The 18,441-nt window shown below is 42.6% G+C and overlaps 1 protein-coding gene across 5 annotated transcripts in view; it reads left to right on the top strand.

The window, feature by feature from the left end:
• Positions 1–8,797: 8,797 nt before the first annotated feature.
• Positions 8,798–18,441, top strand: part of PHF20L1 (PHD finger protein 20 like 1) — a gene marked incomplete at its 3' end in the record, with an annotated part of 56,709 nt that continues 47,065 nt past the window's right edge. For all 5 annotated transcript variants that reach the window (XM_082298229.1, XM_082298230.1, XM_082298232.1 and 2 more), the window contains exons 1-5: positions 8,798–8,886; positions 9,911–10,016; positions 17,178–17,349; positions 17,486–17,570; positions 18,303–18,391. In XM_082298229.1, coding sequence (XP_082154355.1) covers positions 9,934–10,016; positions 17,178–17,349; positions 17,486–17,570; positions 18,303–18,391 — 429 coding nt within the window. In that variant the 5' untranslated portion in view covers positions 8,798–8,886; positions 9,911–9,933. The remainder of the gene's footprint in view (positions 8,887–9,910; positions 10,017–17,177; positions 17,350–17,485; positions 17,571–18,302; positions 18,392–18,441) is intronic.

The following is an 18,441-nucleotide window of genomic DNA, read 5'->3' on the forward strand; positions in this document are numbered from 1 at the left end:
ATGGGAAAGAAGTGCTTCCATTAGAATCTGTAACTTTCCCACCCTACCTCTGAAAGTACTGCTTTGAAAACTATCTTATCAGAGAAAGAAGACAAAAGGAAGAGGTTCAATTCTATCAGCCAAAGCAGAATTTAGTCAAGGTTTCTAACAGAACTCAGGTGAATCCTCATTAGAGTTCTTCATAAATTTCCTCACAAGAAGATCTGACTGTTACGGAACGAGAAGGCAGAAACACTAAAAAAAAGCAACAAACACACAAACCTATACTAAAAGCTGTCTAACTTAATGTTTAAAGGATGGCAAAAGTTCATGAATCAGCACACTGCAGTGTGTGCAGTGACAAGAAGCAGCCAGGACAGAGTCAGCTGTTGGCCAGTTGTGCTCCAGCAGCATCTTATTTGCAGAGAATAGAAATATTAATGCATAGGTCACTGGTCTGAGTGGAGAATGAGTGGGAACAGGTTTGAGGTGACGTGTGAATGGTGTACACCCATGGTTCCTAAGCTCACAGGTCATCACACAGCACAAATCTATACGACACATTTTAGGACACACAGACTGAGAGGGAAAGGACAGGGACTAAAGCAGGTAGGACAGTGTGGGGACACGGCTGACTCTCAGCTCTAAAGGGTGTAAAAAGACATATCCCAACCATCACTATGCGACCAACCCAGGAATAACCCATAAGACGTGGAGAAGACTTGATTGCCCATATTCCTTTTCTCCCATGTCACTGTAGCTAATGCTGGACAGAGCACCTGCATAGCAGCACCTTGGTGGTTGAAAGCTGAACAGGCCACGTAGATACACATGGCTTTAGGGACCTTCTCGGTACTCTAGACACATAAAATCTCATCTTTGGTTGGGAGTTTTCTTGTGACATTTTGAGTCCCAAAATGAAAATTAATGTTCCTCTGGAGGTGGTCATGCACTGCTGCCCACTGTACCTGAGAACCTCTGTGGTTTCTATGACAGCCCTGATGTGATCAACATGGAACAGAGGGTCTTGTACCGATGTACAGTGAAGGCTTTTGGCCAATACATGATTGTAAAGGACCATAGAATGCTTTACATATACTGAAAATCTATAGTTGAGAGGTGTTGGTACCACTGGTTCCTGAGACAACAGTACTGGCAAAATATGGATCATACTGATGTCATGGTCATTTCTATAATAAATCCTACTGAGTGAAGCATAAATGAAGACAAGTAACAACTGAAGTGATGCTCTAATACAATGTTCTTTAAAATGCCTGTCTTTACACAGCCCCCTTATCAGTTGTCTCTCTATTTGTACATAACCACTGTAGTCTGACATTGACTGAGTCCCTTTCTGCCCGTATACCAGTATTTAAGCAAAGTCCAAATTTGTGAGGCCTGTACTGAGAGTCCACAGGCCTTTCTGGAACTGTTTGCTATTTTTACAGCCTTGCCCATGCCCAACTCCCATTTCCAGCTGGATTCAGATGTCCTGGACTAATTCAATGGCTAGAGAGAGGCAGCCTCAGTGTCCAGTGGAAGACCATGACACACTGGAGGCAGAGTGGTTTTACAGCTTGGATGCCATCCAGCATTGCATAAAGATCAAGAATTTGAGTGTGGCCTACAAGGCAATTAAGGACAGAGAGCAGAAATCTGATAGCCTTCCAGGAACCTGCCCATGTGACACCAGCACAGACCCAATGGCCATGTACCAAGAAACAAATGACTCCTACCATGAACACGTGAACCAATACATTACAGACATTTTACAGGCAGGGTTGGGCACAAAGAGCTAATCTCACAGTCAACAATCATCCTTCAGCCCCTGAGGACACCCCAGTTTACATGGGACAACAAAGGAGACAGGAAAATATCACACTAGTTTTACAAAGTGATTGGTATTGCCTGCTGGCAGATGTGATGTGTACTGTTTCATTCTAACTGCTGGACTCTACCAGGTTAGACACATGAGTTTTGGAATTCTGTTTTCCTTCAACACAAGTTGGAAATTCTGTCCGCCCAGAAGCCAGCTCTCAGAAATGCAGACCATGAAAAGCTTCCCACTGGGATATGTTTGTGAGTCAAGTACTTTGTTGATCCACCATAAAGTGTATACTGCATTTTAATCTCATATGGAAATAATCTAGGAAATCAGTGCATAGAGCAGATATTATTACTACAGCTTTTGTTCATCACTGCTCTCATTAAGGCTTTAAATAAAAATTCAGTAAAATATTTACTGATGTATTCCAATCTACAGAATCTCCTCTAAAACAAAAACACAATCCAAGACATATGGCTGCAATATGAAAGGCAGAAGTAAGTGACACATTGCACAGCAATTTGTCTCTTTCTGAGACAAAAGCACAATTACATCCCAAGAGGTCTAACATTCACAGCAAAACAATATTCATAGCATGGCAAATATTCCGTGTGCCCCCAAGAAATATCAAATGATACACAGAAAGTGGTTTAGTGAGGCTGTAACATGAGACAGCAAAGCTGCCTGCATCCAAAGCTGCCTTCCAGCCATGCAGAGCATCAGGTGGTATCACTCTGGTAAGCAGCAACTTCTGCTTCAAGCATTTCCTTTAACCCCATCAAATATCAGTGTTTGCCCTTTCTTCCCTTTCTTTGCATGGACTTGGGACCCTTTCACTAATGCTAGAACTACCTGCTAAATGCAAATTTCATTACCCACCTGGATTTACCAGGTGTCACTCCTTAGCATTCTCACCTTACTGTACTTCACCCTTGAAATACTGCCATTAGGGAAACTTACTTTGCTTTACAGCTTCATGTCACCCCCCCAGCATGCAGTGAAACACAACACCTGTGAGCAAAGAGCCAGTTCTCTGGCAGAATCAAAGGCAAAGAACTACTGAGCAATTCAGTCCAGCTTCAGTTATCTTTCAAAACTAGAAAAAGACGGGGTTGATGTCCCAAACCCACAGGGTTACTGTTTTGTATGGTGTCCATGGCAATGGGTGTTAGTGACTTTCTTTTCTCATACAAGGCCAGATGCTTCAAAACTCTTTCACTTCAGGGTATTTCCCAGCATCTGGAAAATTTAGGGCTTTAACAGGGAAAGAGAAGTGTTTGGTGAGATAATGGAAATAGTCACAGGAGGAAGGAGGAATTTCTGGAGGGGAGGGAGTTTCTGGGATGAAAGAAGAAGAAGGGCAGAGAAACTGAAAAGTGGGCCATAGCAGCTTGATGTCGGATATGGACCCAAAATAGACCAAGGAAGTGGCAGGAAAAGGATAGATGGTGACAGAGCAGAGCCAGGCCATAACCAAGCTGCCTATGCAGATGGATAGAGCAGGGCAGAGGTGCTGCTGCATGTTTGCTAGACTGAAGCTGTGCAGACACCGTTTGAATACAAGCACAAGCAGTAATTTTAAATATGCTTTTCTACTATAATAAGAGTAAAAACAACAGTGAAGTTTTATTCTGTTGACTGTCACCTCACAATTGCAATATCTGACATTTAAAGTAGTTCTTTTATGGACTAACCCAATTGCCCACAAGAAAAAACAAATGGCAAAATAAACAAGCTGATGTCTGGCATTTTCACCATAATATCTTTCTTTTCCTAGGTGTTTGATCATTCTCCCAGACCTTTCCTGAACCCTTCCAGTTTTTGGATGGGTTTTCTGAACAGTTAGTTATTTTAATAACAACATACTGGTGCCAAGTGCAGCAATAATGTCACCTCTCTACTCCTACTCTGTGTTTCCATGTGCATGTGCTTTGCAAAGACTGCATTAGTCTTTTCACCATCAACAGCACATCATGAGCTCATGCTCAGCTGATTATGAAATCCTCTCTCCCCCCCCTCCAAGTCTCAGTGAGTCACTGACTGGCAATATAAAATCTCCTATCCAGTTTGGTTTCCAATTTGTGGTCTGTATATTCATGACAAAGCTGAAGACATGCTTCGTGACAAGATTAAACACCAAATTTTGTGAGGAGCAGAAATAGTGAAATTTCTTTTCCTGCATCTCTGTCTTGTCATGCTCAGGTCTGAAGGAAAATAACCATTGAGTCTTTCCATCATGGAGAGGTCGACTCAGTCACCCTTCCCTGCCCAGCTGAGCATTTTAACAGAAAAGATTGGGATAATGTGATGAGATGTCCCTCTCTCTCTCTGTGTCAAGTTTGAAGTAAGATAGAAGTAAGTGAAGAAAGGGAAAATGGAAAGCAGACAGGCAATGCAGCCACGTAGGCCCTGTTTTCCTAGGAGACAAGACTAAATATCAGATATGGTTTTGTGCTAAAAGACTAAAAAAACATCTTGGCCAAAATTGCTCCTTGCTGGCTTTATGGTGGAACGGTGTAGCTGAAAGGGGGTCCTGGGCCATGGGCAGAGGTGGGGAGGCACTGGCATAGACAAGCCAGGGCCAGTAGGGGCTGTGGATGCCTGTGGGCTACACCAGGGCAGGGGTGAGTGTACATGAAATGGCAGCAAAGAAACAGGGACACTGGCTGGGGCTCCTTGTTTTCCTAAATGTTTTGATAATAGTGCAAGGAAATGCTGCCCTGTACTGCTGGACCTCAAGTGGACTTCTGCAGTTCTGAAGGCAGTGTGGTAGGAGTCACATATGGCACCCTGCGTTGGGTGTCCCTTCCTCTAAGTCTTTAATTTGGTTCCCACCTGCCATTTGTCCCTGTGCTCCTCTGAGCTTGTGGAAATGGGCCTTTGATGGGCTGATTGCTCCTGGGAACTGCCAGGGCAGGGGATTATATGGGCTTGTCGTCCTGTGCTCTTCTGTGTGTGCAGATGTGCTTTTAGTCCATATTAATCAATACCTGGGGCTTGCTGTGCATCTGCCATCTCCTGTCAGCTCTGCCTCCCTCTCCCGAAGCCTCAGCAGTGAGGTGTTGCTCAAGGTGCCACACACTGCTCTGAGTCATCTCACACCATGGCACAACTCAGCCTCCAGCAGTAAAGAACATGATTCAGTGACCCCCATGTACCCAGCCCCATCCTCACTGCCTCTTTTATCTTCCCCCATTCCCTCTCCTTGGACAGAAGCACCTCCACTTTTCTAACTACTCTGATGCTGCACATTCATTGCCACTCAAAGAGAGCTCATTCCTTACACAACAACCTTCACTATCCTTTAGCCCTCTAAACCAAAGCTTGCATCAAAACTACACTCAGGGTAGTAAGAGCTGGAGAATTCAAATGAAAGCAATGGCAACTTTTTTACTGAAAAAAAGAAAAAAATCTTCTAGTTTCCTTTCCTTTTTTCTTTGTTTTCTTATTTTGTTTCCTGTGTTTTTCTTCAAGCTACCTTCTTCCTTCAGTCTCTTCTGTTTGCCACCACCTTCCAGAAAATGGTAACAAGGGAAAATCTAGGGAGGAAAAAAAATATCATAGCAAATACTCTAAAATACCCTACTGAACAGTCTGTCTATAAAGACTCCTTAAGTGGGAGGCAGCCTCCTGGGGACTAAATGAAGCAGATGGGTTGACCTTGAACAGCAGCCAAACGCCTACACAGCCACTTGCTCACTCCCCCGGCAGTGGCATAGGGAAGAGAATGGGGAGAACATAAGTGAGAATTATAGAATCGTTAAGGTTGGAAAAGAACTCTAGGATAATTGAGTTCAACCATTAACTCAGCACCACTCTGTTCACCACTAACCCATGCCCTCCACTGCCACATCCACATGTGTTTTGAATGCTCTGAGGAATGGTGATTCAATCACTTCCCTGTGCACTCTGTTCCAATGCCTGACCCCCCTTTCTGTGAATAATTTTTTCCTAATATCCAGTCTAAACCTCCCCTGGCACACCTTGAGGCCTTTTCCAAGTCCTATCACTTGTTGCCTGGGAGAAGAGACCAACCCCCACCTGGCTCCAGCCTCCTTTCAGGGAGTTGTAGAGAGTGATAAGGTCCCCCCTGAGCCTCCTTTTCTCCAGGCCGAACACCCCCCAGCTCCCTCAGCTGCCCCTCATCAGACTGGTGCTCCAGACCCTTCCCCAGCTCTGCTGTCCTTCTCTGGACACATTCCAACAGCTCTATGTCTTTCTTGCAGTGAGAGGCCCAAAACTAAGCCTAGGATTCAAGATGTGGCCTCACCAGTGCCAAGTACAGAGGGACAATTTCATTCCCTAGTCCTGCTGGCCACACTATTTCTGATGCAAGCCAGGATGCCTTGACTGTTCTTCTTGGCACACTGCTGGCTCATGTTCAGCCACTGTCGACCAGCACCCCCAGAAATGTCTGCAGATCTGCATGAGACAGTTTAATAAATGAAGGAAAGCAAAAACCCCTAAACCAAACAACCCAGCCCAAAAACCCCCCAAGCAATTCAAAGGCAAGCACTCAGCACTTCCCACCAGCAGACCTATACACCTCCATCTCCCAGCAATGGTCACCTTGGAAGAAAAATGTCCCACCATTCTTCTTCTGCCCCACGTCTTCTTGCTGAGGTCAATGTTTTATGGCATGGAATATCCCTTTGGCCAATTTAGGTCAGCTGTCTTAGTTCTGTCCCCTCTCAGTCTCTTGCCCATCCTTTGCCTACTTGCTGAGGAAGATGAGTGAAGAAAAAAAAAAAAAAAGCCCTGATGCTGTGCAAGTGTTATTCAGCAACAGCCACCACACCTGGTGTGTTACCAACATCACCGTCAATCACGACCCCCCTCCTTGTCCTGTGACATATGCACAGATGTCATTTCCTTAGTCTGTGGGACATCCCCCAAATGTCCATACAAGTCCAATCAATTAATTTGGTCCATGACTTGCACTCCACCCAGTAGCTTTCCACATCAGATGGTTTTGCACAACCCAACAGGATGCACAGGTGAACAGAGCATATTGCCTTTCACTTTCTGCTATTTATTATACTTTTGGGCTTGAGCCACCTCCTCAGATGATGCTCTGAAATCTCTGCCTCCTGGCTCAGTGGTGACCTCTTTCAGTATTCAAGGGCACAGGATTGCCTCTTCTGAGCCCACTGCGTGATCAATCCTACCCCTTACTCCATGTAGCTTCAGTTGTATTATGTGTAGAGGTGCCCCTTCCTACGAACATCTAGTACATCTCAGACCCTTGATACCCTCAGCTCCAGAACCCCAGAGGTCAACCTTGGGTCTTTCCAGGTGTTTTCTGTCAGAGGCTCCAGGTGAAAACAGAGTTTCTTACAGCTGGTACTCTCTGGACAGGCCCAAGGGCTACCAAACAAACTGTCCTGTCTGTCCTGCTGCTGTTTAGTGACCTTGTCTGGATACCAGCTGCCCACCAAAGCCAGTCTGTCACTGCCCTTCCCAAATGGACAGGGGAGAGAAAATATAACAAAGGGCTCCTAGGGCAAGATCCTAAGATCATTCCTCTCATCAATTACCATCACAGGCAAAACACTGATGTGCTCAGGCTTGGCCAATAGTGGATCCATCTTAGACCCAGCTGGCATTGCCTCTGTCAGACATGGGGGAAGCTTCTGGCAGCTTCTCACAGAAGCCCCCCACTACCAAAATCTTGCCACACAAACTCAAAACACTTAAAAAAGTTCTTAAAGGTCACTTAATGGAAAGGACTCACAAGCTGACTGTTACACAGAACATGCACTTTCCAGAAATACACTATGCCTAGGAAAGCCTTTTTATTAGTTGGTGGAAACTTGACATTTATTTTACTGATCACATCCATGGGGATGTGATGATGCTGATCTTGCCATTACAAGCTTGGAAACATCTATCCTGGAGAAGAAGAAAAGGAAAATCTCCATGAGATGGTTCCCTGAGCACTGGGATGGCAGCAATGCAGGGGCTGACTTGGCTCGTGGTCATTGCCTTTATCACAGGTCTCCCAGGCAGAGCAGAACACAATGATAAGCAGCACAGCAAACAGCAACAGAGCAGTCACCACAACACTGGGTGTCACAGGGACAGCAGTGGGCTGGTCGCACCAGCTGCCAAGCACCCACCCAGTTGCTCACTCACCCTGCTCTCAGCAGCATAGGGGGAGGCTGGGATGAATAAAAGTGAGAAAGTCTGTGGGTCAGATGAAGCTGCTGTCATGAGTAAAAAACAGAGGCAAAGGCAGGCCACTGTGAGCCAGCTGCCTGGCCTGGGCTGCCCTGTGGCCACCAGCCACAGGCTGTGGTACCTCCATGACCATCTCAGTGACTGCCCTGAATCTTTTTTCTCCCTCTCACAGAATCACAAAGTCACAGAATTGGTCAGGTTGGAAGGGACAGTAGGGGGTCACGTGGTCCAACCTCTCTGCTTAAGCAGGGTCATTCTCGAGCACATTGCACAGGATTGTGTCCACCTGAATTAGTGGCGAGACGCCACACCCTCTTTAGGCAAGCTGTTTCAGTGCACGGTCACTACACACTAAAGCTCTTGGTATTCAGGTGAAGCTTCCTGCCTATCAGCTTCTGCCCGTTCCCTCTTGTCCCATTACTTAGTACCACCGAGCACTTGGTACCACTGAGCAGAGCCTGATCCATCCTCTTGGCACCCTCTCTTCAGATACTTCTGGATGAGCTCCCCTCTCAGCCGCCTCTTCTGGGGCTGAACAGCCCCAGCTCCCTCAGCCTTTCCCAGCAAGAAAAAGGCTCCAGTTCCTTAATTAACCGCCTTTTTCCGCTCTCCACAGCACAAGTCACTCCGCTCTCCCCTGTTCCTGTGGCGGAGGCCGGCAGTGTGCGGCGGGGAAGGCTGTGGCGCTGTGCCCGTACCAGCGCCCGCAGCCCGCGGTCCCAGCGCCGGGGCCGCCGCTCTTTGTCTCGCTCGCCCCCCGCCCCTCGCGGTCACGTGCCGGGGGCGGGGCGCGTCGCGCGGCGGTGACGCGTGCGGGGCGCGGGCAGGATGGGGCGGTGAGGGGCGGCCGTGCCGGACACCCCACGGCAGCCGCGCCGGGCCCCGTGCGAGCCGAGCGGGCGGTAAGGGCTGCGAACGGGGGGCGTCGCGGGGGCAGCGAGGGGGGAATGCGGCGGGAGCGCGGGCGGGGCGCGGGCGGCGCGCGGGCGGCGGGGCTTCGGCGCCCCCGGCGCGGCGACCGGGCCTGGCGGGGCGGCGCCCGTGGCTCTGCCCGCGCCGGGCCCCGCCCGCGGCCGGGGGTCCGGCGGGGCCTCCCCCGGCTGTGCCGAGCGCTGAGCCCCTGCCGGGCCGCGGCCCTCCCGCTCCGAGCCTGGCTGGGCTGGAGCCTTTGTGTCTCCGCGCTCCCGGCGCTTCCAGGGGAGCCCCCCGGAGAACGGGGGGCCGGGTGTCGCTCCCCCGCGGTGCGGAGCAGGGAGGTTCCGACCCCGCATCCCGGCACTCCTGCTCGGCAAGCAGGCTTGGGGTGGTACAGGGAGCAACGCAGAAAGTCACGGTGATAGTGACAGTAGTTGCACAGAGAAGTGATTTTTTTTTTTTTTTTGATAGTGACTGAGCTACAGAATAAAATTAGAAGCCAGTTGTGACTGAAACTCAGTGCTATGAGTGCGACTCCAGAATGCATAGAAAAACTCAAGACGGGTTTTTGTTTATTTTTGTTTGTGCTAATTTCATCTTACTTTTCCTTTAGGCCAGGTTTATCTGGTTTTGGTAAGTTTTTCTTGGCCTTTTCCACAACCGAACAGAGCACGCATGTTGACTATAGGTAGACTAAAATTTTGCTCTAAAAGGGTGCCAAGGAATTACAGTTTAGTATAGTTCCAGAGATGAGCACTATGGGCTTTTTCTTCTTATTTTTTGACTTAAGGTTGATAACAGATTTTTTTCACAGGGAAAGAAATCTGAATAAAAGTACATGTGAATGTTTCTTGATCCCTGTTTTGGGCCTCAACTGTATTTCTGTAAACTAAGCAGTTAATCCAAAGTCAGGATCAAAATTTTGCATCTTTTCACACTCTGGAATATATTTGCTGTCACATTTTAAACAACATAATGTGTTTTAATGCAACTTTTTTCCTTCCTTCAAAGGTCGTGAAAAAGACAATATCAAGATGAGTAAAAAGCCTCCAAATCGTCCTGGAATCACATTTGAAATTGGTGCTCGTTTGGAGGCACTGGACTATTTACAAAAATGGTACGGAAGACATTATTTAGTATTTGCTGAGAGCATAATTATTTTGTGTAGTTTGTGTGCTTTGATAACTTACTATAAAAATCAGTGCACTTATTAATTGACAATTTCCACATGTGAACTTTATGAATTTCCAGCTAAGTCTGTTAAAACCGTTAGGTTTTAGGAAAATATTCCCTCTTCAGAAATCGAGCTAAACTTTTCTATGGGTTTTTGTGTATTTGCTCTTAGTGGCTTGTGCAGCTGTAGTAAGCAAAGAGCCTTTCTGGAGTAGTGTGTAATTCAGTGTCATGGCCGAGGTGATCGGGGTGTCAATATGCAAACTTCATGATCAAAGACTTCTTTTGTTTTCATTTGAAGGCATGCAAGGGGAGTTGTTTCGTATTCAGCTGTCACACTTGACAGGTTCACAAAACTGATTCTAGAAAAAAAACCACATCCTGAATTGGAGTTCATGGGATAGGCAGGTACAGTTGTATTTGTATCAAACAGCTGGAGGAACGAAGTGCTTAGAACTGTGACTCTGCAACCACCCAGGTGTATTGTGAGCTCAAAGACTATAAAATTGAAATTGTGGGCACAAGGATCATGCTGCCCAGCCTGTGTATTGTGAAAGGAGCTGTTCTGATGAAATAAATTGTTAGTAAAAATTTTATTAAAGCAAGTAGGCTAATTTGATTGTATGTCCTGGCCGTGTTAGTTTGTTTGAAAAATCCCTGGTTTTGTTAAAGTAGGTGACAGAAGTAGTTGATGCTTCTACTCAGAAGTTTTTTCTTAGCTGCTCTCTGATTTATAAGGGTTTGGAAATGCTTTTCTGTTGCATTCCTGGAGAGCTCAGCATGTTCCTGTAAATATCTGATCCTGTTAACTCCAAGTGATTTGAGAGGAAAGTCTGTGTATTGCTGACATATTGGTATGTCTGCTCCAGTAGTTATATGCTCTGTATAAAATGTTGGGTCAAACTTCTTATTTGCAGAGCTTTCATTTTAATTATAGGAAAAGTGTTTGTTTTAATAAATGTACTCTAAAGGACTTGGTTTACAGAACCATTCTTGTTCTTACCTGTTGCTGTAGAGTGGGTTTTCAGCATGCTGATTCTGTAACTGAATGGCAGGATAAGGAAAACATCCAAATAATGCAATAAAACTTATTGTAGCATCTTCTGTGACTAAAAATAGTTGGTTAAAGTAATCAGGTAACAAAAATAAATATGTAAAAATAGCTTCAGTTGAATTGAATCAAAAAATGTCACTGAATATCCAGTGTATAGTTTGTGTCACTCCTGCCCAGCCTTTTCACAGGGAAGTGTTGCATGTCAGTGCTGGAATTCTTGTCTAGGTTTGGGTTGTCAGGCATGAGCCATGTCACAAGCTCTGCAGCTGAGTTGCTGGGTGTTTTCAGGAAGAACAGAATTTATCCTGAACTTTCCAGGAATTGATTTATCATCTGTACCACCAGGTAGATCCAGGTCAAGTTTAAATGCATGTAAACTTTTGTGGTGCCATATACAGAAGAAAGTTAATATGAAAATTTAGCAGTTGCAGCAACAATGGCAACAGGACTCTAGTTCAAATGAACTAGTAATACAAAATGAACTAATAAAACAAAACCAAATTGCTTGTGACAGAAATTCTACTCTTGAGCTATTATTAGGGTGTCAGGGGTTGCAGTGGTAGTTTATGGGATTTTTCTTAGTTGGCTTTCTGTTGCATAAGGGGTTGGTGGATGTTTTTTAAATTCTTTCTATATATAATCTGTATGCATTCCCCTCATTTGCATGCAGAAATACATACTTCAAAGAAAATAAACTTGCTGAACTTACATGAAATCTCTTTATTATTTTTTTAACAAAAGCCAAATTGAAGAGCATTGGTATTGCTTAGCTCAGTCTTTCTACAAGTGACTAATTGAGAACACTTGCTGACAAATAGCCTTTGAAAGGGTTTTAATATTTTCTCTCCATTTTTCTGAAAGCTTGCTGTCATCTTATGATCATGACTAGTTAAAATGTTAATGAGGAAAGGCTTCTAGAGGATGTAAGAAAAAATACAGTAAAGTATGGTTTTGTTTGCTGACGTACTTCTGCAGGTCTTAAATTTTCAACTGTGTATTAGTTGCTGAAATTCAGCTCATGGCATCTGGTGTTTTATTTATGTTCTGTAAACTTTTAAGATGTCATCGGTGTACCTTGACTATTTATTGCTTAAAAGTCCTGTAGTTTTAAATGAAGTTTTTGCAGACAGTGTTTGGATCACTGGTATCATTTGTCATGTACCATGACAGAGTAGAAGAAAGCCTGGTCAAACTGGTCAGCTAGGACAGGCTGTCAATGACTGTGTTTATTTTTGCTGTATTGTGGGGGTAACTGCAATTGCTGCTTTATCAGTTATGCTGTTGCAGGGGATCATCTTGAATAAAGAATTTGTACCACTTGTTCCATATAAATTCACTAAAGGAAACTATGAACTGCAGCTCTAATTGAAACTGATATGATCATCTGTCAGCAGATAATAAATGAGATGGGATTGAAAATTATAAAATAGAAAATTATTCAGTATATGAGATGATCGGGCTGGAGTGTATGATCTACAAAGAAAGAGTGAGGAAATGACTTGTTTAGCTTGGAGAAGGCTTCAGAAATCCCACTATCAGCCTTCCAATACCTACAGGGCTGTCATCAACAAGACTTAGCCAAAACCTACAGGTAGTTACAGGACAAGACAACAGGCACAAACTGAAATGAGAGATTCAGACTACATTTGAGGAGAATCTTTTTCCCTGTGGGACAGTCAAGCAGTGGATCAGGTTGGCTGAAGAGTTTGTGGAGTCTCCAGCATAGAAGGTTTTCAAGACTGGGATGGATAAACACTGGAAAACCTGGCCTGTTGCCATGGCTGACCCTGCTTTGAGTGGGAGGTTGGACTAGAGGCTTTCTGAGGTTGCTTTCAGTTTGAATTCCCCTGGGATCTCATACAAAAACTGATACATATGCATACACCCCCTTCTGCTTCTCACTGACACAGCAAAAGAAGAAGCGGTAAAGCTGCACATACCTGCAAGTGCATGTCTGGGTGTAAGACATTTCTTAAGCTGTCAGCTCCCACAAGTAGGACACTGTCCTTGCAAAGCTGATGTATTTAAAGACGCATCTCTTCCTTTTTTAATGCTTTCTTGTGGTTTTTTTGGCTCTAGCTCTCTACTGGTTGTCCTGTAAGCAGCCGATACTGATTTGAAAAAAACCCGGTTGTTTTCCTGAGACCACAGTCTTTACTAATTTGCTCGATCTAAACTCTTAAGTTAGGTAATGAAGTACAGATACATGGCCCTTGTTTCTGGAATGGAAACAGCTCTCTAAAACAGGTTAGTTGTCAGAACAACAGTACTTGCTCTTGGTATATTTGATTATCTGTATGGATTTTTTTTCCCCCCCCAGTATGGAGGAAGCCTTTTCCCTGTAAGACTTTGAGAAATCTTACTTGGTACAGTCCTTGCTTTGAATTTCAGTTGGCTGGGTTGCCTGACAGGTGTTTATAAGGGGGGGGGGGTGAAGACTCTGCTTTATATTTAATACAATACATGTATAATAAATGTGGGGACCTAGAAGTAGGTGCAGATTTTGCAGACACCAGAACACTACTTGTGAGAAGTCAGAACGGAGGGTGTTTGGTTTTATTTCCTCTGTGAGGTAGAAGGAAACACTTTTTGTACTAGTGTTGCAAAGGCAAGAAGTATGTGTGTGTTTGTAGACTTTGTAGGTGCAAACTTGGACAAATTTACTAATGTTTTTGCATTCTTTTTTACAGTCTGAAATGTCTATTGTCCCATTTCACAGGACAATTCACAACTTTTTGTCACTTTTGAAGGGTTAAAAGTATGATGTAAAATGAAAAGTGCTGTCTCTGTGGCTATTAATGTGTGTTGAGTGCATTGGAAAAAAATACTTGGTTTGTTGTTTTGTTTTTTTTTACACTGTCAAGAAGTGAAGTGGGATGTTTCCAATTATTTTTTATTGTATAAATGCTAGAACACTATTGTTGCCTGATCAGGGCTTCATAGTATAAGTTTTTAAAGCCATATCAAATTCTGAGGCTTTCCAAAAATACTGCATAACACTAATGGGTTGGAATCACCAAGATTGGAACCTGAGAATGGAGGGCATGCAATGTGTAAACTGGGCAGATAACATTGGCTACCAACAGTTCTCTTGTACTTTCTTTAAAAAAAAAGAACAACCCCCCCTGAATTTTGGATGTAACTTCATTTGTGATTATTATATACTCTTTTCAGCACCCTATTGCAAAAGCACACCCAAAATTTGCAGGATATTGTTTCTTCCCATAAAAGGAACACCTTGACTATTGAATGTCAATGTGTTGGTCTATTTGAGTCTTGTTTGTTTGTTTGTTTTGTTTATTTTGTGAAAAGTAAAGCCTTTACCCTAAAATTTTTAGAGTGTGTTTTTCTGGTTTGTGCTGATGAAATGTTGGCAAATCTGTTTGTGCATCAGTTTCATTATGATGACTTAGTGTGGCGTACTTGCTGGGGGAATTAACCTGACCGGAAAGTTGGTTTGGCCTTAGATATTATTATGCTTTGATACTGTAAAGAATGATATTTATATCCCCCTTTGTGGTATTTCTTCAAATGCCTACTTGTAACTTTGCGATGGAAGGAACTTCTTCATAAAATATCTGATGTGTATGAGATGTAATTGTCTTCATATTAAGCTTTTTAATTTATGAAATTGATTCTTTTCAGTAGAAGTACAAAAACACCAGAAAGATCTTTCTGTGTAGGGGATAATTTGCAAGAGTAAATTCTGCAATACCTATGTTCTGCTCTTTTCCACTATGGGATCAGTGTTGTGAAATATTACAGTTTGTACATATTTGTGGCACATTGTGTGACTAAATTTAGTGGGTACTGAGGGTAATAGCTTGTTGCTAAATACAAAGTTGTGTTTGGGTTGCCTAATAACCAGTTGCATATGGCTTGGGTGGTTCCATCTCTAAGGATATATCATGGACTTCTAGAAAGACTTTGACAGCAGAAATTGTATTTAGCAGAGAGAAATTAACCTATAAATACCTTGAGCTTCATTTCTTATCTAAAGTGATCTCTAGTAAGGATTAATATTTTGTATATATTCTTTTATTAACTGATGCTAACTTTTTCTCTTTTGATTCTGTATCTGTAATAATGTCCTGATTCTTGGCTTGCTGAATCATCTTTATAATTATCTTCATTTTAAAATATTTGTCTCTAAACTGTGGTCTGTATTTTACTTTCCCCTCTTACGTGGTTTTCTCTTTCCAGGACGGTGCTGTGTTTTCCCAGTTTATCCCTTCTATTGTCTTCTCACACAGTGCTTGGAATGGTGACTTGGCTGCTGCTGACCAGAGAAAGCTCCTGGCCATAACAAGGGAACTGCTATAGGGACGTGCCATAATGGGAACAGTGTTTGCACTGGAGATGTGTAGGAAAAGGAGAATTCTCTTTTAGCTGGTTGGCCCTGAATTTTGTAAAACAACCATGATTTTGCATCACTGGCTGGCATGTGATAAACCTAAGATTTCTAACTACTGGGAAAGGGCACCACCGTTCTTGGCTTCCATTTCACTACTGAAGCACAAACTCTCGTTTCTTATTGCTGCAAAATGAACTTTCTCTCCTGTTGCTTTTCTGGTGTTTTTCCTTCCTTCCCTCTGTTAAATACATTCTGTGTCATCCTTCTGCTTTGAACTCCTTTAGGTAACACTTGCTGTAAGAGCAGTAGTAACAGTAACTTTACTTTTTCCTCTGCTTTGCTCTTCTTCCTGCTTATGTTGAGGATTAGTGTCAAGTTATAAGAAGTCTGAAATTGGAACACTCTGGAAGATGAAAAAAATTAGAAACTTTATAATACAATTTCTAAGTGTAGCAGCATATGGACTTAGAAAGTATAATCAGAGGCAGGGCTTAGGAAAACCATCTCATAGCTGACTTCTTTTCTTGAAGCCTTGTTCAAAGTTAAACCAGTATGCTGCTGCTGGGTTACAGGTTTGACCCACGAGTTTTACATTCTGTTTTAATGCAGTAGATCATCAGCTTCACTATTCTTGTTAGATTGTTGTTGTCAGTCTGCTTTAGAGGGGGAAGAGACATTGATCTTGTTTCTTTGAAAAAAGACTTGGAAAACTGTCTTGAAAAAGATTTTGTTAGTAGAGTGGCAAATGAGAATCTGCACTTTTAGACTAAGACTTTGTGGGGTTTTTTTGAAGTTCAGTGAGAAAAAGCTGGGGTCTTAAAAAATGGGTATAATATTATTTAGCATTTCTGAAATATATGGATGAGAGAAATGCAACAAGAGCTTGCACTGTCTCTGAATTCTGATGTGAGGGTGAAATGTGACTGCAGTAGTAACCTAGAAAATCAGAGAGATTTTATTAATCAGCAGCTCCTGAGATACTTAAATGTTAGGAAGCTGTATGCATCACTGCAGTTGAAGTAGGACAGGAGAAAAGAAGAGACTGACACGTTTTGTTTTAAGGTGCAGGTCGAGTCACTAAGATAAGGAAAGCCTGTACTTCCTGAAAACTTACATTTTAGTCAGAACATAGTGTTAGAGACTCCTTTAACAGCACAATCAGTATTTTGGAGAGATTGTATTCAAAATTGATTATGTTGACAGGTTTCCTGTATATGTCAGTTGCCTTTCTAGCTAAAGAATTTGCAGTAGGACTGGAAATTGGTCGCTCAAACTCTGCTCTTTTACTACTGCTCCACAGTAGCACTTGGTTAGAAAAACATGTGAAAGTTAAAGGCAGCTGTCCTTTTCGTGTGGTCTTTCTTTTCCATACACGTGTTATCATCTTTAGAGCAGCCCTAATATAAATGCTGGTAAAAAAATTAGTGATTTTTTTTTTAGGAGATTCTTTGCACTTTTGAATCTGTTTCAATACTTCTGTGAAGGGCAGAAGGAGCAGAATTCTGCCTGATTCCAGTTTTCGCTATTGTGTATAGATTCTTGATATTATGTTATCCTATCAAATTAACCTTTTTCAAACCTGGAGAGTTTTCAGTACAAAGCGTTAATACAACTTTCTGAATGTTTATATAGCCACTATTGTATCTAAACCAAGAAACAAACCCTTGACACTTACCAGTTTGTGTTTAACGCTCCAGGTATCCATCTCGAATTGAGAAGATAGATTATGAAGAGGGGAAGATGTTGGTGCATTTTGAACGCTGGAGCCATCGCTACGATGAGTGGATTTACTGGGACAGCAATAGGTTGCGACCTTTGGAGCGACCAGCATTAAGGAAAGAAGGGCTGAAGGATGATGAAGAATTTGTTGTAAGTGGCACATTTATTTTGTCTTAGACTTTTGTAAACTGTTTACCTACATTAAATCTCTAGCACATAATGTTTAATTATTTTTAGGAAAAAAATAAATTATTTAAGTATTAATAACTAAATTTGTTTAAAATAGGATTTTAAACCCGGAGAAGAAGTCCTAGCTCGTTGGACAGACTGTCGATATTACCCTGCAAAGATTGAAGCAATTAATAAAGAGGGTATGTATGTGGTCCATTGGTAAGATCTGCTTGCAAATGCTGTGCTGTAGATTTAGTCTGCTTAAAAAAGTGATATGTCTATAAGTTTCCCTCACTGCCTCAGTATTTAGTTAAAATGTTTCTATTTATCAAATTTAGTGAAATGTTTATCTTTTATCTGTATGAAAGTTGAAAACTGGAATTTCTCCTAGAAGACAAAATGCTTTTTTTAGTGTCTCTTCAGTTATCAGAAGCTCCTGTGCACAGTCTTAGGACTATTTTGTACTATTGTTGATTTAATGTTATATTTAATTTTTCAGAATTGTTTTAGTTCTCTTTATTGAAGAAAAACAATGGAAATAGGAAAATAAAGGAACACATAAATACTTCACAATGGTGATATTTCTAATGAACATTAAAAGTTGAAATTTTTACTATAGGTGAGAGCAAATGAGGATTTGGATGTAAATTGAGCTGTTTCCCTAGTGGGGCACCTTAAATGTTACGTAATTATTTCAACAAATTATGAGCAAAAGTGCCTCAATAGCTTAAACATGCTTGAAATTGTCCATCTGGACAAAGAGTAACAATATTAAAGCTGGGTTTCATTGAGGCCAGCATTTACGTTTTTTGTTCCTTTCTTGATCTTGACTATGGGTAACACCTGGTTACTCTTGTCATACAGAATAACATATAAAACATAAAGCCTTCACAGTAACAAGGTGTGTTTGTTTCTTAACTACTCATTTCTAGGAACATTCACAGTGCAATTCTATGATGGTGTCATTCGATGTCTTAAAAGGATGCATATCAAATCTATGCCAGAGGATGCAAAAGGGCAGGTAAGAATATTTAAAGTTATGTTAGGTTTTGTGTAGTTGTTAGGGTTTTT

The sequence above is a fragment of the Coloeus monedula genome (assembly GCF_965178545.1).
Source record: "Coloeus monedula genome assembly, chromosome: 1".
Lineage (NCBI taxonomy): Eukaryota > Metazoa > Chordata > Aves > Passeriformes > Corvidae > Coloeus > Coloeus monedula.